General features: G+C 37.8%; 1 protein-coding gene, 1 long non-coding RNA gene and 1 pseudogene across 2 annotated transcripts; 1 reads left to right on the forward strand and 2 right to left on the reverse strand.

Annotated features, from left to right (window-relative positions):
- Positions 1–275: 275 nt before the first annotated feature.
- LOC148677712 (cysteine-rich protein 1) lies at positions 276–9,988 on the reverse strand. Its single transcript, XM_088624471.1, has 4 exons — positions 9,772–9,988; positions 4,812–4,906; positions 3,656–3,710; positions 276–1,693 (listed from the first exon to the last, which is right to left on the reverse strand). The coding sequence occupies exons 1-4, from the start codon at positions 9,812–9,814 to the stop codon at positions 1,647–1,649; spliced, it is 240 nt and encodes a 79-aa protein (XP_088480597.1). The 5' UTR covers positions 9,815–9,988; the 3' UTR covers positions 276–1,646.
- Positions 9,910–22,922, forward strand: LOC148677713 (uncharacterized). Its single transcript, XR_015935304.1, has 4 exons — positions 9,910–10,045; positions 11,503–11,602; positions 19,255–20,031; positions 20,565–22,922. It is a non-coding gene; the product is annotated as an uncharacterized LOC148677713 (long non-coding RNA).
- On the reverse strand, positions 17,297–17,465 carry LOC148677714 (U2 spliceosomal RNA; annotated as a pseudogene).
- Positions 22,923–24,356: the final 1,434 nt, after the last annotated feature.

Here is a 24,356-nt window from a genome sequence, read left to right on the forward strand (position 1 = left end):
TGCCTTATTTACATTTTGAAATAATTTCTGAAACAAATGTTTATACAGCAATCTGACTGAAAACCAGTGGAACAATACCTGATTATGTTATTCACATCCTCTGAAGTCTAATGATAACTTAGTGACATATTCAGCAGAAATCTTTGAATTTGCTTTTTTTTTTTGCTGGAATGTCATAAGCAATCTAATCATATTTAGTCAAAGTACATCTCAAACAAAAATAAGAAAGGTAATCTTTTAATCTTATTGATCACTATGAATGAACAACAGAGCCATCAATAAGAAAAATAGTTTATTGTTACTCTTCTCTTGCATTGCATACAGTATACTCCTAATAGATTCACAATTTTAAACTCAGCTGGTTTTAGACTTCTTTTTCTTTTAGAAACCTTAGATTTAAATGAGCTGGGTCTTGTCATTTGGTTGTAGTTCTGACAAATGAAATGCAGATTACAAACAAAACTCAAATAACAAATACAAGCAAGCAATAATATTAACAAATCTAAAGGCAGATACTAAAACAATGATTCTGTCAGTTCCTAATCACGGAGATCTTCTAATTGCTTCTGAAAGTATATGGCTAAGGCTGGGAAACCTTAAAAAAATACATAATTTACAAAGCATCAGAGTTTTGCGTGGTTGTCCAACACAAGGTTACCTGTCCCAGTTGTGTTATGCAATAATTTTATTATTGCAATAATATACATCAGAGGTCTCTATCCCTGCTCCAGAGGAGACCCAGTCCAGTTATTTTAGCCGGTCACCTTTAATCACCTGTTAGTTAAAGATTAGGAACACTTTTTAAAATGTAAACTACTTTGTATGCAACTACTTTTTATATAGCATGATTTATATATTCACTTTTTTTTTCATGTAATACTTAGCATGTGTTTTAAGTAATAGATCGATTAAACAGTAATGTTTCAGTGGGGGGCACAGTGTTTATTGAGCGATGAAGGATATTCCGTGTTTTAATCCAAATTGTCTTTAAATTACTGAATTGAACACGCCACCTGTTCAACTGATCATAGCTGAATTGTGCCAGGTTTTGAGAAATCGTTGATTCAAGGGTTACCTCTAAAACCTGCTGGACTAGGGCTCTCCAGGACCAAGGCTGAAAAGATCTGTTATACATTATACTGTTATCAAAGCCAGCTTCTAACTTCACATTGTCAAAAACAAGAACACTGACTCTGTGAAAGTCACCCTTGTTATAACAATACACATATAGAATATGATTAGAGCTTATACAGAAGACATGAACTAAAATGTGTCTACGAGTCACCAGCTTCAAGCTCAGTCTTCCATTACAAAATTCTACAAAATAGTTGCATTTTTTATCATTTAGGATTCTCTTTTTTTTAAATAAAAAGACAGGAGCAATATAGATCTGGCATGCATGCTTACAGACAGATTAATATTTACCTATGTACCTCTATTATGTATGTACAGGTTCCAAATGCTGTGAAAACAATATTTTACATCCTTAAAATAAAACAAAATGCAATTAATGATAACTAGGGTTATATTGACTGTAAATAAAGGTTTCCATTTACACACACTCTTTGCGTGTCCGGCATTTTGCAATTCACAATGCCTACAGTGACATAACCAAAGTACAGCCTTTTGGACCATTCTCTTCGCCTTTAAGAAGGTGTTCCTAGAGAAGAACTTGGCATCGGCCTCCGGTTACCTGCAGGAGACAGAGGACAACACCTCAGATCTACTGACACCAAGCTGTGTTTTGGTGACCCAAGGAAACCGTAACCCGTGGAAAGAGAAACTTTTTAAAAGTAATGAAAATAAAAGATTTCTCCCTTGTTGTGAAGCTGAATTCAAATAGTGATATCTTCCAGACTCAGTGTGAATACCAAGATGGTGTTTTGGGGTTTTAACTCCGTCTTCAGCAACACTGAAGGCATCAGCTTTGAAAAGCGATGTTGGGAGGCTATGAGCATGCATACAGTCTTGTCACAGTTGTTTTGTTTTGAGAGAACCTCTATTTCTTTCATATCAGTAGTGTTCAAAATCATTTCCAGTTTCCACAGCAAATATTACAGTGTAGAAAAAGTCATGAATACGAAAAGATCAACAAGCCTTCAGGTTCTCCAAAACATTGGTTGGTTAGCTTTATAGTAAAACAGTATGAAAAAGTCTGTTTGCCTCAAGTGACCCACACTTCATTGTCAATGTTGACCCTAAAGATTACAGGAGCAACAGTAACTATCTCTCACCAAAGCAGACACATCTCGTGGACTTTGTCCGATATATTACAGACAAAGACAAAACTAAGACAAGTCAGTCTCAGTGATACCAGTATGGGCCTTCAGTCAGCTATGAAGAATGCAGCCATTTAATGAATCAGACACAGCTGATGTCTAGAGGAACCAAAGCAGGTTGTGATCCTCTGTCCATGTGGATTTTGCTAAGACTGCTGAACAGAACGATAACTCCAGGAAATGGGCAGCTCAAACCTCTGGTCCCTTTGGGTTAAGTTGTCCATAGACAAATCACACAATGAGCTCACTTTGCTAGCTGAATATTTCTGAAATGCACACTGCACTTGGAAGGGATCCAAAAGTGATTATTAAATTAATAATTAGAGGATAGCAAATCTTCCAGTTGACAACAGCAGATGTAACAGGTCTTTACAGGTCTTTAGCTTGTTAGGATTTTGCTCAGTATTTTTTGTCACGGCCATTTGGAATTTAGAATTGACTGAGGCCAATGTCAGTGCATGTGGGTAAGATTAGTGTTTGATCAATTGCCAAGTGATGTGCACGGCATGGTTAACTTTACATCTTTCATTCCTGCAGTAATTAAAAATGAACCATGCTCTCCTGTTCATTCTGCACAATCTGTCACAGTGTACACCGATATTAAATTAAATCTTAAATACAGCAGGTATTTTGGGCCATTTCTGGGCATCCAAGAAACAGTTGTTTCCGCAGGAGCACACTAGCTTCAGCCAAGTTATACAATTGTATTCCCAGCGATCATTCTCAAATAAAATGCACAGCCTCCAGGGCCTGAGATATAAAAAAGGCTCTTGATGTATTATAAAGGACAGGTCAGAACTGTCAAATTGACGAGAGGTCAAACAGAGGGCCCACGTATGGTCACGTATGGTGATTCCATGTAGTATGTGTAGGCATGATAACCTTGAGTCCTGGTAACATTCCATTTCAGGCTTGTGCAATCATTTCAGATCTCAAATTTCTCTAGCAGTTTAACTGATACGAATCTGTTGTGTATTTAGTAACTGGCTCACAACCTCTGCTACACTTGACCCAAGTGAGTGTGACCCTTCAGTGGTGGGTAAAATGGGATTTAGGACATACTGTATACAGTATGTCTTTTGGGATTCTTCAGGATTAAAATCACTTTACAAATGCAATGAATTATTGTTATGAACAAAGAGTGTTAAATAATTCCGAGTGACTTTATATTTGTGCTGAAATACTATGTGTTGAGTGCTCATATATTATTGAGGCCTACTATCTTCCTCAGTCTCACAGTACTGCTGGTTGCCCAACCATAAAGGTGTCCATAGCAACACTTTGGCTATGAGCCCTCCTTATTGATAGCTTTTCTTGCTGAAGCAAAGGGAATTCCCAGAATGCACCTTACTGACAGAGAAAAAGGCACTTCTTACCTTTGGGGCCAAACTGCTTCATGTAGCAATAATTACAGTAGGGCTTTTCATCGTGCTGAAACAAAAGAGGACAATTCTCTTTAGCACTGGAGAATCGGTTCTGATAAACAAATTTAATATCTGAATGTAGTGTAAGATTTGCAGTTTAATCAACCAACTTAATTGAACCAACTAACGTAAACAGAAAACACTCAAACAGTGCTTTGCATTCAGCTACAGAACTGAGAAGGCAAACCCGCAAACTGTTGATTTAAATGGTAGGTGTAATGAGGCATTCTGATACTTTTCTAACCAGTATTTCTGGTCCTTCTTAAGGGATCATTTTCTCAGGCATGCAATGAACTGAGGTTGGCACAAGTCCAAGACTCTAAAGTCAATTAATCCAGTGCTCATTGCAGGATGCCTGTCTGTTTTTCTCCCTTTCTCTTTTTTAGAGAAACCAAGAGGCTGAGGTATTGTAGACTAACAGCTGAATTAAGCATGTAAATATGGAAATGACCAAGAAGGAGCATCTGACTAATTTGTTAGTGTGTAATACAACAAAGGCCGAGCATTCTGTCTTTTCCTAACGTCGTGCCCATAGTATACACAATTTTTAAATCTGGAAAAAACCTGAGCGCACCCTTATTAAATAGAGCAATGGGCTTGCGTTTTATTTTGCAGTACAACAATGGATTCCTGTTTCTCTAGCTCTCTCTCCACAGCCACACAATTTTCTGAAAGTATTGGGACAAGTAAGTCCTTGAATTGTCCCTCTTGTCATTAAACGTCAAATTAGTTTTGTGTTTTGGGCATAATTTAGTTCTATTAATTACTGTATATTCCACATTTGTTGACATCATAGGTGAATGACATTTTTGTCTCCTTTTAAAACAAGGGAAATCTAATTATTATATAGTCATTTGGGGTTTTTCCTACTGGGAAGAGGTTAAGCAATAAGTTGTTAGGAAAATATTGGTGTTCACTCCATTATTTGAGATATCTGTTATGTGCTTTAGAAATTTAAAAAAAAATCATTTTCCTTGAATTGCACTTCACGGACAGAGCAGGACAGAAATAAACAGTGGACATGAGCCAGCTTTAATTTAAGTCCCGTATTGAGATGGTTCTCACTAGAACAGCATCATGCCTGAGAATGGTGTTCCCACCCACTTACCTCAGCATGCTGTCCTGGGTTGAGCTGTCTCTTGCACTGCTGGCACTTCAGACATAGCGGGTGGTAGTCTCTGCCCAGAGAGCGTTTCTTCTCCCCTAAGAAGGCGAGAGGAACGTCCGATTTAGAAAACCATTCCGAGTCTGCAAAGGACTGCCTTCACCGCCCAGGAAAAGTCTGGAAGTTAAGGTATCTCCACCTAAAACAAAATTCATCAGACGCTCCGCCTGGGAATTGATCTCAGTCAACGCAGAAGTGCTATGGTCGCCAGGTGTCCTTGAAGTCCCCGAATCGGTCGGTTTCTGAAGTAAATGAGTATCTGGGTGATCCTCCAGCATCTCTTCCTCACTCCACGGGGAGAAATGAAGGGCATAGGAAATGATTCCCTCTGCAAAGATCTAAACCTGGCGAAATTCAATTTGGGAATGCTCCAAAGTTGCCTGTGTAGGATTGATTGCTTCTGAAGTGCTGATGAAACTGTAACACATCCCAGGAAAACTGGGTGATTTCCTACGTGGCCTTGGTAAACACTGAGACAGGGAGAGATTGTAGAGTGTATGAACTTGCATGAATTATGACTTTGATTCAAGGTGCTTTGCCAAAGAGCACTTTACAAATCTCATACGTACTAGCAAAAAGAATCCTTATCCAGTAATGACAGACAATGACATATCATCTAAAGCACTACAGAACGGAAACTAGCGGCGTGACTCTTGTGGTATGAGTTTCCATTGTGATTGGAGAGTGATTGTTTTGTAACAGTTGCACTGGAAGGGGCATTCCACACGCACAGCGCTGAGCACTTTTCAGTCTCGGGGTGATAAACTACATGAATACATGAAAGTACAAGAATGCTCTCTTGTGGAAACATGAATAAATAAGGAATACACACAAGTAACCGGTTCAGATACACGCTATTATTTTTGCGTAACTGGAAACAGATCAACACCAAATAACAGATACGATATTTTCAACATTGTTTTAGCAAAGGTGAATTGCAGAAGCTGAAACTATGCACGTACAGTACTATGGGTGTAATAAGTCTGTGACAATGCCAGATCTTGTCACCAGGAGTAGAGGGTATGTTTCCAGCATGGGCAGTGCAAATCAGAGGCTTGGGAATATGCCAGTGATAGAGATTTAAGTCTGGGGCCCAACTAGACACTCTATATGAACAAATGCATTTTCACAGTAATATAGTTTACCACTACACATAATGTACATGCAACTGTAATACAAACATTGTTCATTAATTACCACATAGAGTGTTTAAGCACAAACAATTCTGTGGAAACCAAACTTTCAAATTGGGGCACAAAGAAAGAGTATAATACTGAGTATGAAATCAAGTTACATAACAAAGCTATACATTACTGGATACAAAAAGCACGGGCAATTAGCAGCAAGATAAGTTACAAGGAAAGAAAATCTAGTTATCGTACTTCATAGATCTCAACCACACCCGGGAGACACACTCAGTGTGCAAAAGTATACATAAACAAGTACTGTATATACTGTATATCATATTAATAAGTAAAATATGTGAGCTAGGGACCATAGTTTGTAGGTGCAAACTGAACATGAGAGGTCTACAAGGAAAAGGTCATTATAAGGTCTTGCTGTCAAGCAATGTGGAAGTTTCGTCTGCATGTGGGCCTTCTTCAGTATTTTGGGGTTTAGATACCTTAGTGGAACTGAAGGAAACATAGAGACACTATTGCCTGAAACTATACAGTGTTCCGTGAGTCTTTGGATGTAGCTTCACATTTCAGCCTGACAGTGATCATAAGCAGACAACCAAGAACTTATTAAAGAGGAAAAAAGGTCATTTTTGGCCATTACAATCACTGCACCTAAATCCCACTGTAGCGCTGTAGGGAGGACCAGGCTGTTAGTTACAAGGGCTGGAGGAAAAACTATTAGCTGATTGCAAGGAAAAATGAAGCAAAAAAATCTACAGGAAAGACTTTCAGGGTAAACCAGACTATGCAATCTTTATTTAGGAGGCCAGATAACACCAGAATCTATCCTAACTGAATATGCCTTGAGAGGATGATACAAGAATATTCTTCTTTATTATAAAACTGGTCTTGAATTCAGCTATAAAATTCTCCCTTTTCTTCTATACTGTAGGTTGTGATGCATTATATTTTTGCTCTGGAACCTTCGATTCAATTAATTGAAACTGAACCAGGCAAACCTAATAAACTCTGGGTAATTTTATTTCAATGGTATGTTTTCCCATAGCGAAATTGCCTAGAACTGTAAAACGACACTCTAGTTTTTAACCTTTTAAATGAACAATTTCTATACTCTTGCTTGGCGGAAAGTGACAGACTTCAGCTGCAGTTTGGTTATTGGTTTAAGGCAGCTTCAGGCAAGCACTTCCTTCCTGTTCAATTTACCCTAGCCACTTCCTGTTTGTCATCAGTCTCCTCAGATTTCAACATTGTTCAGCACAGCTTATTACTGTGCTAGCTGTCGTTCACCAAGAGATAAGGCACTGGGGTGGCACTAGCCTGTCCATGCTGGCCTATTTCTAACTAGAAAAGGATTGGCAAACATCGTAAAAGCAGCAAATTCACTTAAAAAAAATATTTAGACCAAATACAAGACTGGACAAACACCTGGAAGATGGCACTTTCTGTAGACAAATACAGGGTTTTTGGTACAGGCAGCAATATAAATACAAAATGTAAAAATGAGAGGCTACTTATAAAAAAATCATTTACATTTTCTCGATAATGTGGGGAAGCAATTTAAATGTTAGGATATTCTATGCTGAAACCATAGAATTTCTATCAAGGGATATTATGGTCTAATTGAATAATGCGATAATAAGGTTTCACTTAGAATACTGTGTAGAATTTTGGTCACCATGTTTTAGAAAAGATGCTGTTGCTCTGGTATCAGTCCAGTGGGGACCAACCTGATACATTCTGGGAGAAATGGGAGTGTCCTACACTACCAAGCTGAAGAAACTGAACCTTTCTAGCCTTGACCAGAGAGCATCGGGAGGGAACTTGTTACAAGAACTCAGAATCTTCAAGGGCATTGAAAGCATCAACCTGGTAGACCTCTCCAGAATAAGGAAGTGAAGAATGAACCAGAGGACACATGTGAAAGAGCATTTTAAAACCAAAAACAGGAGGCACTTCTTTAAACAACGGGTTGTAGGAATATGGAACAAACTATCCTGCCATGTTGTCGAAACTAATAACCCAGCTTCTTTCAAGAGTCCTGGGATCACTTAGTTACGAACTACCACACTGACTCGTCAGATCGAATGGCCTCCTCTCATTTGTAACTGTTCTTGTGTTCTTACAACCTGCTGGACTACAGTCTTAGTAGAAAACATTGTGGACATCCTATTTCGAAGCCTTCCTTCTTAACTGACTTCATGTAATATGACATGAAACATTTGCGACACATGTTACATTTAAAAGGATATCTCCTTTTTATGTCACATTTGTTCCTCAAGATTAAATAAAATCTGTTTTCTCCCCTTGCATACAATTTTAGAGCTGTCTCCGTGTAGTTTATAAATGTGTAAATTGACACCTATGCACACTAATTCACTACGAAGCTGTGAAATTGTAACGGCAAGAAGGCAAATCCTTCTGCCTTTCAGTTGTTCTAAAAGCATCTCCAGATAACACACAGGCCACGCAAGAAGAGAGAAAGAGGATGTATGATTTTTTTTCACCTCAGGCCTGTTTATATGACAGATACAGCCACTGGTTCCTCAGCATGAACTGCTTGGCTCTTCAGGATATATCGGACTGCCAATCGGCTTATTTTCTTTTAATTTAGATATAAATGTGACGACAGTATCGTTCAAAGCTTTGTGCCTTTTTGTTTTGTACAGACATTTGTCTGAAATTCAGATTTTTTCCACAGAAATACAGAACAGCAGAGTTATCCTGGAGGTGTCCTGACCAGTTATCTTGAGTTAAAATGAGTAAGAGAAAAGCATGGAATTCGTCTGTACTTCAGAATGTTGACTGGTCTTCATGCATCATATATCAGGTTTCTAATTCTGGTCCTGGAGTTCCCAGTCCAGCAGGTTTTATAAGTAAACCTGGAACAATTTAATTATGATCTTTTAAAGTCATTTAGAGATCTTTTTGACAACAGTCAGCATGTCCTTCTGCCCTTCTGGACCAGTGTTCCCTTCATTCAAACATTACTTCCTTCATTAAAACATTACTCACTTAACTAGACAGCTACTTAAACAACTGTTCCTGATCTTTAAATAAGGCATGTCAAAGGAGAACTATAGGGAATAACTAGATTGGGCTCTCCAGGACCAGGTCTGGAGTCCCCTGTTATATGTTGATGTTTATTCTCTGCTTTAAAAGCCATATTTTATTGATTGTAAGATTGAGACTGCACTCTGTAAAAAAATGTAGTGAAGTAACGGTCTGTGATTCTTTTGTCTTGACTCTGCGGTGAAAACACTGTTCTGTTAAATAAAACATTTCTGGACTAACAGAAATATGAAAAAAATACTCTGACACAGGAGGCTGGGGTATTTTGAATGGTTTTGATAATCTCATCAAGAGCCTTCTGACCAGTTTCTCTGCTTCTTTCTTGCTATGTGCACCTTCATGTAAGAGAACCGTGAGCCTTGCATTATGAGATTAGCAGTTGAAGCAGTAAACCACACAATAAATGTGATTAAGACCTTTTGCCCTCATTTTCCCAACACGTGTCCTATTTTTTAATTGTAATATGTTCGGCCAAACTGTTTTCAAATTTGTTTTTTTAACACTGAGCACTAAAAACACAAGTGCTCATTTTGATTGTCAGATAAGGGAAATTATGCCCTTTGCATACATTGCAAAGCTATAACATATTTAGTAGCGACAAGCAGAAAGAAGGAGACGATGAATGAAAGTTTTGTGTTTCCAGCTTACCTCCTGAATAACTATTCCTATAAATAACAAAGGCCTGGACTCACCAAAATAGACAGGCTTCCCACAAATCGGACAGTAAGCCACCATCTTTTTTCGGTCTTGTCTCTGTGTCTGTACAGGTTTGCTAATGAACAGGAAAGACGTTACCCCATAGACAGCTTGCTGATGTGTTCGGCTCAACAGCCAGGATGTGGTATGGTGTAGGCAGCTGCTCAGGAGTCTCTGCAGCTTTGAAATAGAAGAGAGAGAAATCTTCGCGAGACTCACGTTTACTTCGGATTCATCACAAAATCAGGCAGAAAAAAGGAAGACTGCTGGGTAAATTCAAGGGTGTTGTCGGTAAAAAATGTAGCTGTGATTCTACTGAAGAGATAAAAGTGTGCTCCAGCCTGACGTAGGCAATTTACAGCTTTGTAAGTGGCTTTGGTGGTGACATACAAACAGGAACTAGAATATTGCTCACAAGTGTTCTTAGAACTGAAACTACCTACCAGACGACTAGGGACTTTGGGTCACACGGTAGCTTTTTAAATTGGAGCTCATTCATTATGATTTATAATCTTCTACTGATTATTTGGTTAAGAGCAGAAGGAGGAGGAAAGGATTTAGTATTATCTGTAAACATAGGCCGATTGCTTTCAGGACAGTGCGAAAATATTAAAATCCTGTTTGGCCCCCATTATTCCAGTATATCCCTGGTGCCGAATGAATTGCAGAAACACTATGACACCGTCTCCTTAATTGGCCTTTTCTTACAAAAAATGGCGTTCTGTGTTATTATTGAACTGGACAGTGCAATGACAATATGGCTCTGGATGGCTCTACTGTTACTGTATTTTATTGCCTACCATTACCTCAAGGCCCCTCTGCTGTTGTAATGTGCGTTGTCAGTGTGCAAGCGCCTGTGCTGATCATTCAGGAATGGCCCTTGCAGAGACAAAACAGGCCAGAGCAGAAATGATTCAAAAGGTTCTGCTGGTGTCTCGAGTGTCGTACTTGATTGTAGCTTTTAAAACAGAGGCTCTTTTATATTTTAAGTAATTAAAAACTGACATATTATTTTGCAGGCAAAACAGGGTATACAACAGTTAAATAATAACATCTGTGGAAACTGACTTATTCTTCAATAACAGCTCCTTAAACATCTTATTCCAAATGGAAGGAATCCTGGGATAATGGAACAAGCTACCCAACCATGTTCCTGAAGCCAAAACCCAGGATTCTTTCGAGAAATGGTTGGATTCTTGGAAAAAGAGATTACCTGTAGTTAAGTTGGTCAATTGCTCACATATATTCTTGCAAGAATAACCAGAAAGGTAAATGAAATAACAAAGAAATAAAGTGACGTCAGAATTAATGACCCAGCTTCCGTTTAGTTGTAAAAGTTAACGTGAAAGAAAATGTGGAGTTTTAGTGTTGAAAAGACAAAAGGATCCTGCTTCCATGTTTTAGAAGGAGCAACAACCTGTGAGACAGGTTTCAGTGGCGCCTTTTCATTGTTCCCTTTCAATACACACAGAAACAAGGACACACACACACACAAACATCTTCAAGCCCCCATCCCTTCATCACTCATGTACACAGGATGCTAGACACTAGTGAGTTAAGTGTGGTGTTATATAGGAAGATTAAATTCATAGATCGAAAAAGAAAAATCACCGCACAGTTAGAAGTAAACAGTCAGCTCTGGGAATCGCACCGAATTACAGCTCGGAACACTTCACCTTTTGTCTCTCTGGAACTCTCAGAACCCCTCCTGTCTCCTCTCCTGACAGCTGGCACCATCCTTGACCCAGGCTGAGCTGGCTAACCAGGCAGTGCCTCCTCACTAGGGACTGAAGCCTATTCTTGTGGCAGGAAGATGACCAAGGCCAGGTAACAGATGGGTCTTGCTCAGATTTCAGGTGTTTCCGAGAGATAAAATTCTGTATGATTGTATAGCAGTGAAAGAGCAGAAACTCAATATTGAAGACAGATTCCCCCCCATAATCGGTCTGTGCCAGAGCTACCATTATGCATACAAGGGAGTGGTGCAGGTTCACATAGCACTGAGGTGTCTATTGAGCGTTCTGCACAATGCGGGGCTATGAGACAACAAACTGTTTATAGAACAGGGGGGAAGGCTGTTCTAGCCCAAGCTAGAAATGTCCATGCCATGCATATTTATTTGTAATTACATATGTGGTGCATTTGAAAAATAATAAACTGGAGCAGCAACAAACCTTTGGACTATAAGAGGACACTTGTTTTAGGGCCAAACCCAGGAATTAAATAGAATTAAAAAATACAATTTCCTAAGAATAACTACAGTAAGGTTCCATAGTCTATATACAATATATGATTTTTCTAGATATACATATATACATGTAAAGTGTGTATATACACACTATTTTCATGATTAATGTTTGATTTTGACAAGTATAAATTCTTGTAATTAACTTAGGCCTGAATGAAACCTGATCCTGACCTTTCCACCAAACGCAGACTATACCAGCTAGTGTCTTTGTGTTTGATAAAAGGCTTTTTATCCTACAGAAATCTGTGAACAGTTGTAGGGTTTTGTTTTTTAAATAAGACCTTAGCAATCGACACATAAGCAGGTTTGTTGTTTAGATTGCTCTTTGTAAAATGACAGCTTCTGTAAAAACTGTAGTGAGAAGTACAGAAAACAGTTTGGAGCTATAGCTGGGACAATGGAACAAGATACCCAGCAATGTTCTTGAACTGAATCCCTGGGTTCTTTCAAGAAACAGATGGATTCTTGGACCGCATAGCTACCAACTACTAAACAGGCTAGATGGGCCAAATAGTTTTCTCTCGTTTGTAACAATTACCAAAGTCGTTCAGCCCATCTAAGCTCACCTGCTTGCTAATCAAACCACGTGCTTTTCAAATGAACTATTTAGAAGGAAAGAATTTGAAACAGTATTCAAACAGCCTGCTCAGATTTTACCTACAGACCTACAAATCGCAAACTCTGCTCATCCAATGACTGCTGTACTTGTCTCTCCTGTTCTCTATGGCCCTGTCTATTGTGTTGAATTTGTGTTACACTCCTTTTAGTGTATTTCTCCATGAGTATCTGTAGTGTGTAAAATCCTTAAGTGAACTGTATGTTTTTTACCTAACGTAATTATTAGACCTTTATGATTTTTCATAAAATGAATTGCACTGTTCTTGAATTGAGGCCCTTGTTAAATTATATTGAAGGTAGATGCAATCTAAATAAATAACAAAGATGTGAAATGCTGACCCATGAGAGAGAAGATTTAAAGGTAAGCAAGCATCAGAAAGACTAGAAAGAAAGATCAAATTGGTCAGCATAGATGTCAAGATAAACCACATTTAATTTTCTCTATACACTACTGCCTCATGCCTTCATCAATTTTAGACCATTTTTGTTCTATGTATGCGTTTTGCAGAATGAAGCAAATTTTTATATTTACAAAGACTGAGAAAATATGCCACAGGAAGGATCGAAAGATTCATAGTACAAAATTGTTTGTGGACAGAATGGTATATCGTAATGCAGCCAATTTAAGTGAAGTCAGAAGTGCCTGATTTATTTTTAACAGATCGTAAGAAAGTATTAGGAGCTGGAAGGAGCAATGTGTGGTAAAAGATTAATCTGATAAAGAATGGTTTTAGAGTCTGATGTTACTGATGATGGTCTTTCTTTAATGTCTCTCCTGGCTCTCTCTCAAACATAAATCAAGTTTCAGTCTTTTAAATAACAGAAACAGAAATTAAAACAAGAATTATAGCACATCAAGTAAATGAACAGGCACTGCATAATATATTAATTGACCAAACTGATTCTTTCACCTTATTCCTACTAGCTCGCTGTTTAAAAGACCTCACCCAGAAGCATTTTCACAAGTGCCAGTGACTATATCTGTCGGTACAAATTTAATTGAAATAAAGTAAAAAGTTAGGCAAAGTAAGATCCATGGTGTTGGCTTATGGGCTGTATGTAAGATCGAGCATATTGAAAAAAATTTATTTATTTCGCTGTGCCTATAATGTGTCCACAGGTATTGACTCAAATAGCCTGCTTTAGCATTTTTGTTGGAGCTGAATCTAATACACACCAATCTTCTCTGCTATGAACTAAAGTGGTTGAATTATTTTATTTCTTCTGTAGCTGCCAGACTCTTTCTGATACTGGGGAGTGGTTATCTGCACAGAATGCAGGACATATTCTAAGCACAGTGGACTATTCCATGCCCTGTGGGCTGTGTTCAATTTATTAAAAGTGGAGTGTTTTATCTCAGCTGACAGTAGTCCATTTCAGAAGGCAAGTTGCTCTACATGCAACAATAATTGCTTTTCCTCATTTGTCTTAAACCTATGCTCACAATAAAAAAAAATATAAAAATTGCTCTCTTAATGCCTCAGCACCTCACTGAAACCTAAATCTGTTAAAATATAATATGATATAAAAAAATGTATGAAAAATCATTCATACAAGAAATATTATCAGTGTTGATCAGGGTTAGGACTATAGCATGCCAGTATCTTAAGATGAAAACCAGAAAATTGCTCTTTTGCAGAGGTGCTTCTTGTTCAGATGAAAATCTATGACAAGGTGCTTTATTTTTGTAATGATGCATTCAAGTAGAAAAGGATTAAAGTTTTATGATGCAGATAGCAGTAACTCCTTGCCTTTTATTAGAAAAGTTTTAATCTGTGACGGTCTCCTTGAGTGGTTATATTTTACAAACTTTAAAACTTCACTGCTCAGCAAACCCTTCAGATATGGAATATAATAGATCTTGAGCCATATCTATAATGCTGTCTTATTCCAATGTTCCTGGCTGCAGACTTTAACTAGCTTTAACTTTAAATTAGATTTGTAGCTGAGTTCCAACCTATTTCATGCTACTTCTCTACAAATGGTTCCTCTCGTTTCACTTTGAAGTGTTTTGGTTTATAAAATAGTTGCATGAGAAAGTGTTGGATTTATACATATATAAAACAAACATTTAAACATATTAAGATATGATGCTAAATCACATACACAGACCATTATTATCCTTTAGTATACTCATTAACAGTACATTTGAGCAAAATTAGGTTTCTACGCTTATCTTGGAAGAGTGCTTCAATTACTTCTTGTATAGAGCATTTCTCTCTCTCCTAGGAACAATTATTGATCACCTGAACCACTTTCAATATCAGTACAGTACAATATCAATACCAGTACAAATATCTGAGTTATTTATCAAAATTTGATAAATGCAAATTTATCATGACTTCAGAGACACAGATTGTTCATTTAACAGTGTTAGTATCTTGGAGCATGTCCAGTAAAGTGTGTTTCGGCTAATTTCTCTGGTGTGCAGGGGAACTAAATTCAATCCCTTTTAACGTGTTGATAGACTGGTATGACAAACAAAACATTGATGTTCCATTAGGAGCCCTGAGTGGCTGCTAGTTCAGTAAGCTTGTGGTGAGAGAGCCGTGCTTCTCTGAAGCAAAGAAACCCTCTTCCTAAATGTATCTGACGATAAAATCTCAGGGAATTAAATCTTAACATTTCAGCCGTCAGAAACACAAAAATGTGTCTAAATTGTTGAAGGCAATTGTTAAAACTTTGTCTTGAATATGACTTTCCTTGCTAATGTTAATACCTTACTATTTTTAACACATTGCATCTGAATCCCTGAAATCTAATTTAAGACATTTCATATTCATAATGTTTTATGAAATTTGAAGTTTGGGGCTATTTACATTTTTATTTTTAATGAACAAATAACAGCACCAATGGATACACCCCAAGAATATTATGCTTTACATATGTTATATATAATTATGTATATTTAGGTTTTGAAAAGACTTTTAAAGTTACACATAAAAGATTAATTCTCAGATTTAAAACCGTAATTATGGTAATACATGTAAAGCAATTCAGACGTTAATGCTCATATAGACTACTACAGACATGTGTATGAGTACAACTGAATTAGTTTTCCTAATTTAAAATCCGAGATATAGTTTCTGGTATAGTTAGTAAACCGGTCAAATTAGCAAATTATAACAAAAAAGGAGAACCAGCAAATGATACAAAACATGCAAATGAAATTTGAAAAGACTCAGACATTACATGATAGATGACATTTAATGTAGACAGGTGCACAATATCACATGCAGGTATCAAACATGTAAGCTATAATTATAAAGTGGGAAACACTGAGTGTGAAGAAACTATGAAAAAGATTCAGATGTTGATGTTGACGTAATTGTTCTCAATCTTAAAGATGTAAAGGGATAAGAAACATAAACAAAATGTTAGAATCGATAAAAGTGAACAAGATAAATCAAATTATTTTGGAAATTATACAATGCCTTAAGTACTGCATGAGACCTCATTTAGAATGTTATACAGCTTTGGTCACCATGTTTCAAAAAAGACATTGTGGCTCTGGTATCCATCCAGAATAGATCATTCACAGACATTTCCGGGCCTGAAGAAATGACCTACGGTATGCTGACAGGTTAATGAACTAAATCGCTGTTGTCCTGACCAAATCTTGCAAGTGGGCCTGATTCAGGTATTCAGAATCTTCAAACATATAAGCAAAGCCAACCCAATGTTCAGATTCAATAATGAGCTTCAACAGAAGCAGAAACTAAGGGAAACAGGAAGCAGATTAAGTTATCATTCCCTTTCATGGAAGGCGAAGGATAAAGGATGATACTCTGACTTCCTTCAAGAAACAGCCGGATAAATTCCTTCTACCTATTAGCTACAAGCAACCAAAATAACTGTGGAGGCTGAATGCCCTGTGTTGTTTTGAAACCTTTCTGAAATCGTATATAACAGCTTAAAAATAAAGCTTAAATAAATCTTAAACATAAATAGATTTTTAAATAAAAAAACATGCAAGCAGCAAACTAAATACTAAGAATCTCTAAAACCATTTCAGTTTGAAAAATCTCACTGATGGTTGCATGTGTTACCTAATTGACAACACACATTCACTAGAGTAAATCCGATATTTACTTTCATCTTTAGATAGATGATGTCCAACAAATTCATGTAGAAATTTATTTTTTTTCTTTGTAGCACATATTTGCTCACAAGCAAACCAACATTTAATTTAAATAAATACAGCTCTTAATTTTAATGTGTTTTAATTTTTTTGGTTTAGTAGGTTACGCGTTTTCCTAGAAGTGACTGGACAGAAATAAGAATGGAATGTTCTGTACTTGTGTCCCGATTGTCACCTTGTCACTGTGATGCAAAAGCCTGCCCATGTTAATCAGACAGCTCTCTCTGCAGACAGAGAGTGTGTCAGCCCTGACAGGCTGTGTTGAACTAATTCTGTTAGTGACAGGCGCTGAACACCAAAACTGTAACTCAGGTAATATCCTGTCTTCTCCTGATGTGGTGTTTTTAACGTGATGCAACAAAGGCTGGATTTCCTGATGTTAAATGGATTTCATGTTACATTTTTCGCGGTCATAAAATAAATGGGCTGCTACCCAAGCATTGCCAGTCTGCGTCTGCTTGAACAAAATTTCAAAAATCATTGAAAGCCAATGGCTTTTGGGACTGTGAGTGACTCAGCCAGTAAACACACAGTATTGAGTGCAGATACAGTAGATTGCTGTAGACCTAAGAATTCTTGGTTGAATCTTGTAAATGCCAGTAGTCAGCAATGAAGACGTATCAGATATTTAACTGATATGAACAGGTACTACACTTGAGCTTAGCCAAAAGGCAGAGAACAATGAAGAGGTATAATTGTCCAATTTCAGTTCAAGACTGATTTGGTATGTTCAATTTGTCATGCAGCTGCTGGCCAGGTGTCTCGACAGAAGCCTGTGGGTTTATGGTGTTTTCAGTGAGATTTGCAGTTGCCTCCTTACGTTAACTGTGCTGTAAGAGCTATGGGGCTCACAGTGTGAAAAATGGCAGGTGGCCCTATGCTGTATGTTTTGGAGAAAGGTGTAAATGTTTTCAACATCCTTAGTGAGATGGACCTAGCATCAACCCATCGACCAATCAGCTAACAACTGCTAATTTGCAAATGCTTGGAGAAGGTTGTGTGGAAAAAAATACTGATTCCTAACTTGAAAAATAGGTTGCATTGCTTTCGGGTTTAGGGTGCAGCTGAGCTTTCAGTTTCTTAATGAATTTAGAAACTGAGATTTTATAGATACTTTACCTCACAGGGAGTCAATGAATTCCAGGAACTTTTAAATCGTTGAATGCAAGATTCATTATGAAATTGTAAATAGTTTTGTAATTAAGGAGAATTGAAAACCTGAAGACGCCGGCATCAGCCAACACAGATGTTTCTGATCTTTCGTTTTCCAGCTTTCCGCTAGTTCAGTTCGTTTAACGCCATTGCAATCTATCCCACAATGCAAAGGACGATTAATACAGCAGGAGAGAGAGAAGCTTGCAAGAAATCAGGGAGACTGTGCTGGACACTATTAATGGACTGAAGCAGGATTCTGAGATCCCAAGGCTAATGTGTTGTTTGCGAAATCCATCAAATCATGTGCCCAACCTGTCTGCCAGGTGATTCATTTCATTTTTACTGTTTTTAAAACAAAGCCTCAAGCATCTGAAACCAACTGCATGCTTACGGAATACAAGCTCGGGTTGTTTCGACATCAGTCACTCATCATCTCCCAGAGTGCAGTGATGGCTGTGAGAATCCTGTCTGACAAAGCGAGTGTGCAAGTCACAGCATGTCATGGACCAAACGCCAAGACAGACAGTGAAATGCTTTGCAGGTCTTGTCTCTTTACGACTCCTCTGGTGGATGGAGCTGAATGCAAGCCGCATAGGGCACAGCACCTGGGTTAAAATGCAATTGTAAAGCCGCTGCTATAATGTTATTAATTTGTTTGACTTTATTTCATTTGTGCTTGAAGTCTAAACTAATGCTTTATAATGGTACTAATTAATGTAAAGTCAGGATCCCGCCAAAAATGCTATGATAATCTCCAGACCAACCAGAAAGGTTGAGAATCACACCTGACCTCTTCTGGATTCAATAATAAATGTAAAATTCGGTAACTAGGTTGCAGCCCTGAGCTTTGTACCCGAAGTGGTTAAAAGAAAATTATTTCTCTTAGGCTTGTGATGGAAAGGCCTAATGGAAAAGTTGCCTCTAGTTTTGCCTCGTGACAATTGATAACGTATCCCGCTGTGTCAGTCATTTCAGCTGGGGTCACAGAAGTTCGCTGCACTAATGCAGCAGGGTACAAGAACACTTCATTTCTATTATGGGAAGATGAGCACTTGATTAGACCAGCAAACACAGGATGTTGCCTTCTGTGCTCGCTGTTTACTTTGTGTGGATTACAAACTGAAGTACGTATGTTTTTTTGTCCCACTTGAAAATTATGTATCCCGACTTTCCTTTCATGTGGGCCTGTGAAGGTCTTTGAAGATTCTGCGTCCTTATTTGGCCATTTCACTGCATACCGCCAACATGCGTTTTTCATTTTTTCTCTATCCTGTGTTGCTTTGTGACAACGGCTTGCACCACATTGTGCTCACTTAGGTATTGTCATCGTGTAACACAGAGGGAGCTGGGTGAGTTACAGAAGTGACCTCAGCGACTGCCCACGAGCGACTTCAGGTCAGGTCAGGTAGGTGTCAGGGAGAGATGCACTTGTCACAGTTACTGGCCCTTAGGAAAAAGGTGTGATAAGGAGCAAAAACCTCTGAGATTCAGGACAGGAATTTAGTCACAAAAGTCCCCTATGGAACCTCTCAGAATCTCAAGTTCTTTCAGAGATTACATTCAAAGCATTACACACAACATCTTTATGGGGATCACTACCCCCGATTTGACAAGAAAATTTAGGCCATAATCGAAGCACAGAATCAAAGTGACAACACAAGTTCTGTATTACAACACATGTTCAGGCATCTCATTCATGGTCTGGATGAATTTCCTTGAAAAGTGTTTTTAAATCAAAAACTTCTTACGTTAATCAAAAAACGTCCATCCTCGGTCTGGAAGGATTAAATCAAAACCTAAGTGCAAATCTCCAATCTGAAACATGACAAGGGGATCTCTTTGAGCTGAAGGTAGAAATCTCTGTCAGTCGTCAGTCTCTGTGGTCTCTCAATAGTGGCCACTTACAGTATTTGTGATTGGGGAGAGGGGTCTGTGGAAGGTTTCATTTCCAGTCTTTCAGGAGCCTTAAAACCCAATAAAAAAGAGTCAAACCATAAAACCATACCACAGTTTATGTATGAGTTAAAACATGTTGTTGTTTTTTTTTTTAGTTTTAGTTCCTGCTTCCTGCTTCCTGCTTTGCTGGCAAATCTGGTAAGCAAAAATCTGTTTTTAAAACCTCACCTTGCAGGGGTTTTGTATTGAGAAGAGTAGCACTCCGTTTTCTGCGGCAGGCTTGTCCTTCACCTTGTAGATTAAATGAACGAATTAAAAAAAGAGGGATCTTAAGCACTGATCCAATTTTGAAAGCAGGCTGGTTACTGATGCAGCTTATACTCATTCTGTGGAGACTGCTTTCCCATAGAACATCAAGACACTTTCTGCATAAATTATGACTGGTCTGAAGATTAAAATTGCATGCTTGTATAAAAACACAGATTATGCCACAGAGAGGAGCATCTTTGTTGCACAATTTAAGTGCTTGGTGAACTGGGGTTGTGGAGGCAGGGGCAGGGGAATTTTCTCAAGAATGGATAGACAGAATTATTCATTTTATGCTCCGAAGAACATGTCACCTTTAAATCTGTGTCTGAAACAAACAAAAGAACATGCTGAAGCTATATCAATTTCCATCATTCCTTTACAATTTCATAAGCATCATCTTCCACAATTTTATCATTTTTCAGATGCTGATGATGTCAGTCCAATGCAGTCCAGCTTTCTAAGAAAGGCACAGTCAGGTATCAGTGGCAATGCTGAAGGCAGTACAGATGGTTTGGTATTGCTGGAGTGAACTATTATATCCTTTTATTCTCCCTGTTTGTGTTTTATCTTTTATTGATGTATATTTCTTAATCTACCATGTGTTTTTGTATTTAGTCTAAATGTACTCATTTACGCCAATCAATACAATATTAAATACCTTTTCTTAGTCACCGGGATAACTCGAATGATTTAATATGGCCCAATTGTTTTCCAAAAATGTGCATTCTGGAAGGCAATTTTCAAATAATTTATACATTTATATTACTTTCATTTTAGATATATTTTCCCTTCCTGGAAACACCAAACTATCACATGGAGTGTGGCTATGATGTGACCGTCCATTCAGTCAAACAAATATTCGGGAGCAAACGCCAAAAAAAAGACTCATTATTGCAGTTCATCTAGTTACGTGTCTGTGAAACAGCTAGTTGCATGTTGTTGTTTCTTGTTTTCTTTATGAAAAATGTTTTGTTAAATGGCTCATACCGTAGTCTTCCTCCTTCTTCCTCCAAGGATATGTATTGTCCTCCCTGACTCTGTCCTGTACACCAATGATTGTAAGAGTTATCACCACTCAAAACACATAATTAAATTTCCAGACTCTGTTATTGTAAGTTTGCAGCAAGCAGATGAGGGTGGCCATAGGCCAATTGTAGATGAGACATGGCGAATAATTTCAAGAACCCTAAAGTCCCCAATCAGACCTGCATCACTGGACAATCAATGGAGATGTTTGGCAAATATAAGTATTCAGTGACTGTTCTGGACTAGAAGTTTAACTTTTTAGAGGCAACAGGATATGTTTTTCTTAAGAAAACTTCAGCATTTTTAGGTTTGTTATTCGTTGTTGATCAAGTTTTAGCAGACTTTCATTGAATCTGCTTTAACTTTTGCCCTGATCTGCTGGTTTGGGAATATGAATCTGAGCAGTAAGAACAAACTGTGGAGCATTGTCAAACTATTTCAGAAAGTCATTGGTGTTGATCTTTTGACCCTACCCCAAGTCTATGAGTTATGAGTCTTCCATAAAGTATATTCCGCCATAGATGACCCTTCACACCCTATCTTTAATGAACTACTCCATGATACCCAGATACAGACATCCCAGTTTAAACAGGTCCAGGTTCTCTTTAATACCTATGACCATAGCCTTGCTCAACAGTTGATTTTCTTGCTCATGTTTATGTGTATTGTTTGTGTGTTTTTTCTTTCTATGGTCTGCTGCTGTAATACAAATTGCCCCTTGGGGACAATGAGGTCTGTCATAGGGGTATACTCCATACTGTGGTTTGGTCCTACAGAAAATGACATTGTTGCATGAACATAAGAAGAATTACAAACAAGAGACGGCCATTCAACTCATCTAGAATGAATTCCATTCATCTATGAATTCATTTGCTACTTATGACCCCCAAACGACCTATATCAATAGAACAGTATTTCAGTTACTTCAGGAAATCGCTGCAGTTTGGAGTCTTGGGTTTGTGTTAAGGCATGACTTTGAGCAGTTTCTCTCTTGTTCTTTAAAGATAATGAAAATAAAGATTATCAAGAACGGTGCACCCATGTAAGCTTTGAAAAGGAATTTTAGAAGTGCCTTGTTTGTACAGGTTTTAACACAGCGCACCCTTAAGGAATTAGTAAAATAATATGAAGTGTGGTGAACTGCTGATTGATTGAACTTTGCAAAAAAAAACTTTTGTTCTATATTAATGAAATTGCAACTTAGAAATGCTCATATTTTCGTAAGCAGATTTTTGAAATTCGTTTTCCAAAAAATACCAATGCCAAATACTTCTTTAAAATCACAGAATGTGATACCAGTACCACACGTTATACTGTATATTCTCCTGGAGATAGGAAAAAATGGGATTGACCCCAGTGGTCGTTTGCAATTAATGTACTTCATCCTCTCGTGCTTGTACTTGAATAATTAAAAATAGAACAGCTTAAAATAGACACAAAGAGAGCACTCCATTCGTGTTGCTTTAAACTGAACTATGAGAGAACCAAAGTTTTCTTCCTGTTGCTTCAAGATTCAAGACTTGTTATTGTGTATTCTGCAGTGAGTCAGTTCCTAGTGTCCATGTGATGTCGTAGCTGTGGTCTTTAAAACATACTGATGATTTGGTTATTTTCTAATACTGCAGTCAGTTTGCAATAAAAAATCTATTAACATCCTCAAAACATGTGATGTTAAAATGAGAAGTACTGTACATTGTGGAAAAATGATGCATGTTTTCTTCCAGAGACAAACTCCCCTGCCTCACTGTTGCCATTCGCTCTCAGGCAAAAATACCAATAAAATATCAAGATTCCACCAGCATTTTTATCTCCAGTTGGAAGAATGTCAACTGAGTCCAGGCTTGCATCATCTGAAAGGTTCAGAATTTAAATTTGCACAATAACAATTAATAGGATGGATGGACTAATAGTATGGATTCTACAGAATAGCTCCTCTGGTTTTTTACCATCTCTGTGCATGCTATGAAAACACTTTCATTTAGGAGGAAGTGGCATATCAAATAAACAACATATGAAGCACAAATAATTCATCAAGCAAAGAAATAGCATTCACACTGGGCCAACATAGAAAACAACAATGTGTTTTGAAACTTTCTTCAAACCCTTTGAATACTGTTGTAGGACTGTGATTCCTAAGCATCATTCATGCTTGTGGTTAACTTCCTCCAGCTGGAACCCCAAGTGACTTGGCGTTCTTGAGGAGTGACCTGCATCTGCTGAAATGAGCAGCAGAGAATGGAAAACCTCAAGTCCCTCAAGACTTGAATGACGAGTGGGGTGTATTACAGAGGGACTGATGAAACATCGTGGTTGCATCAGCAAATTCACTAGAGGGCAGTGAGAAGTATCCTTCTTTTGCTACCTCTTGGCTTATTTAAATGAGCTGTGGTTTGGAGAAAAAGATGCACATCTTGCCCTTTTCATGATGAAACAGCCCACAGAGTCATGCCTAAATATTTACTATACCAAACCACTGACAGCCTACCAAGTCTGAAACTTTGGTTGCATTTAACAGGCAAGAACTTTCCTATGTGGAGTAGAAAAAAATAGATATCTTTGTTGTATATTTACTTTATTGTATATTATATTACAATACATTATATATTTCAATTTCATATAGCCTCTAAATGAGTTGATGTTCAATCCTGAAGAGCCTACATCACTCAAATGCTATGAATCTTCATCCAGTGGGTAAGGATCACATTAATTCAGTGTCATCAACATAAGGCTTCGTACATTTAAGTTAATGGAAACTCAGCTGCAATGGATACCAGATGGCAGCACGTATCTTGCTGGTTCCATCCACTAAAGCCCTAGAATGCACAGTGCTAAAGGAAGCTGAACTGTTCGTTAGTTTAGTGTACCCTCTGATTTGAAAAGTACGAAATCTTTGCATTACCTTGTATTCTAAACACAGCTAATGTATCTCAGGTTCCGATACAAGAAAGACACAAAAACACTATATAATTACAAAAGCGTGTTTCAACTAGAATCTTCTGCGCTTATCACGGTAATACACGGAGAATAGCGAAAACTGCACTGTTAGGATAAGATTACTTGCTTATTGTGTTCAGAGTTTAGTGGATGCTGGGTTCTAGTTCTAAGCAGGTTAATAGTATTCTCTTCCTAGGAAGATGTAATTGAAGCCTGTTCAGTTATTTGAGTTTGCGTACGTTAGGAATTGAACA

The sequence above is a fragment of the Lepisosteus platostomus genome, chromosome 1, assembly GCF_059453375.1.
Source record: "Lepisosteus platostomus isolate fLepPlt1 chromosome 1, fLepPlt1.hap1, whole genome shotgun sequence".
Classification (NCBI taxonomy): Eukaryota; Metazoa; Chordata; class Actinopteri; order Semionotiformes; family Lepisosteidae; genus Lepisosteus; species Lepisosteus platostomus.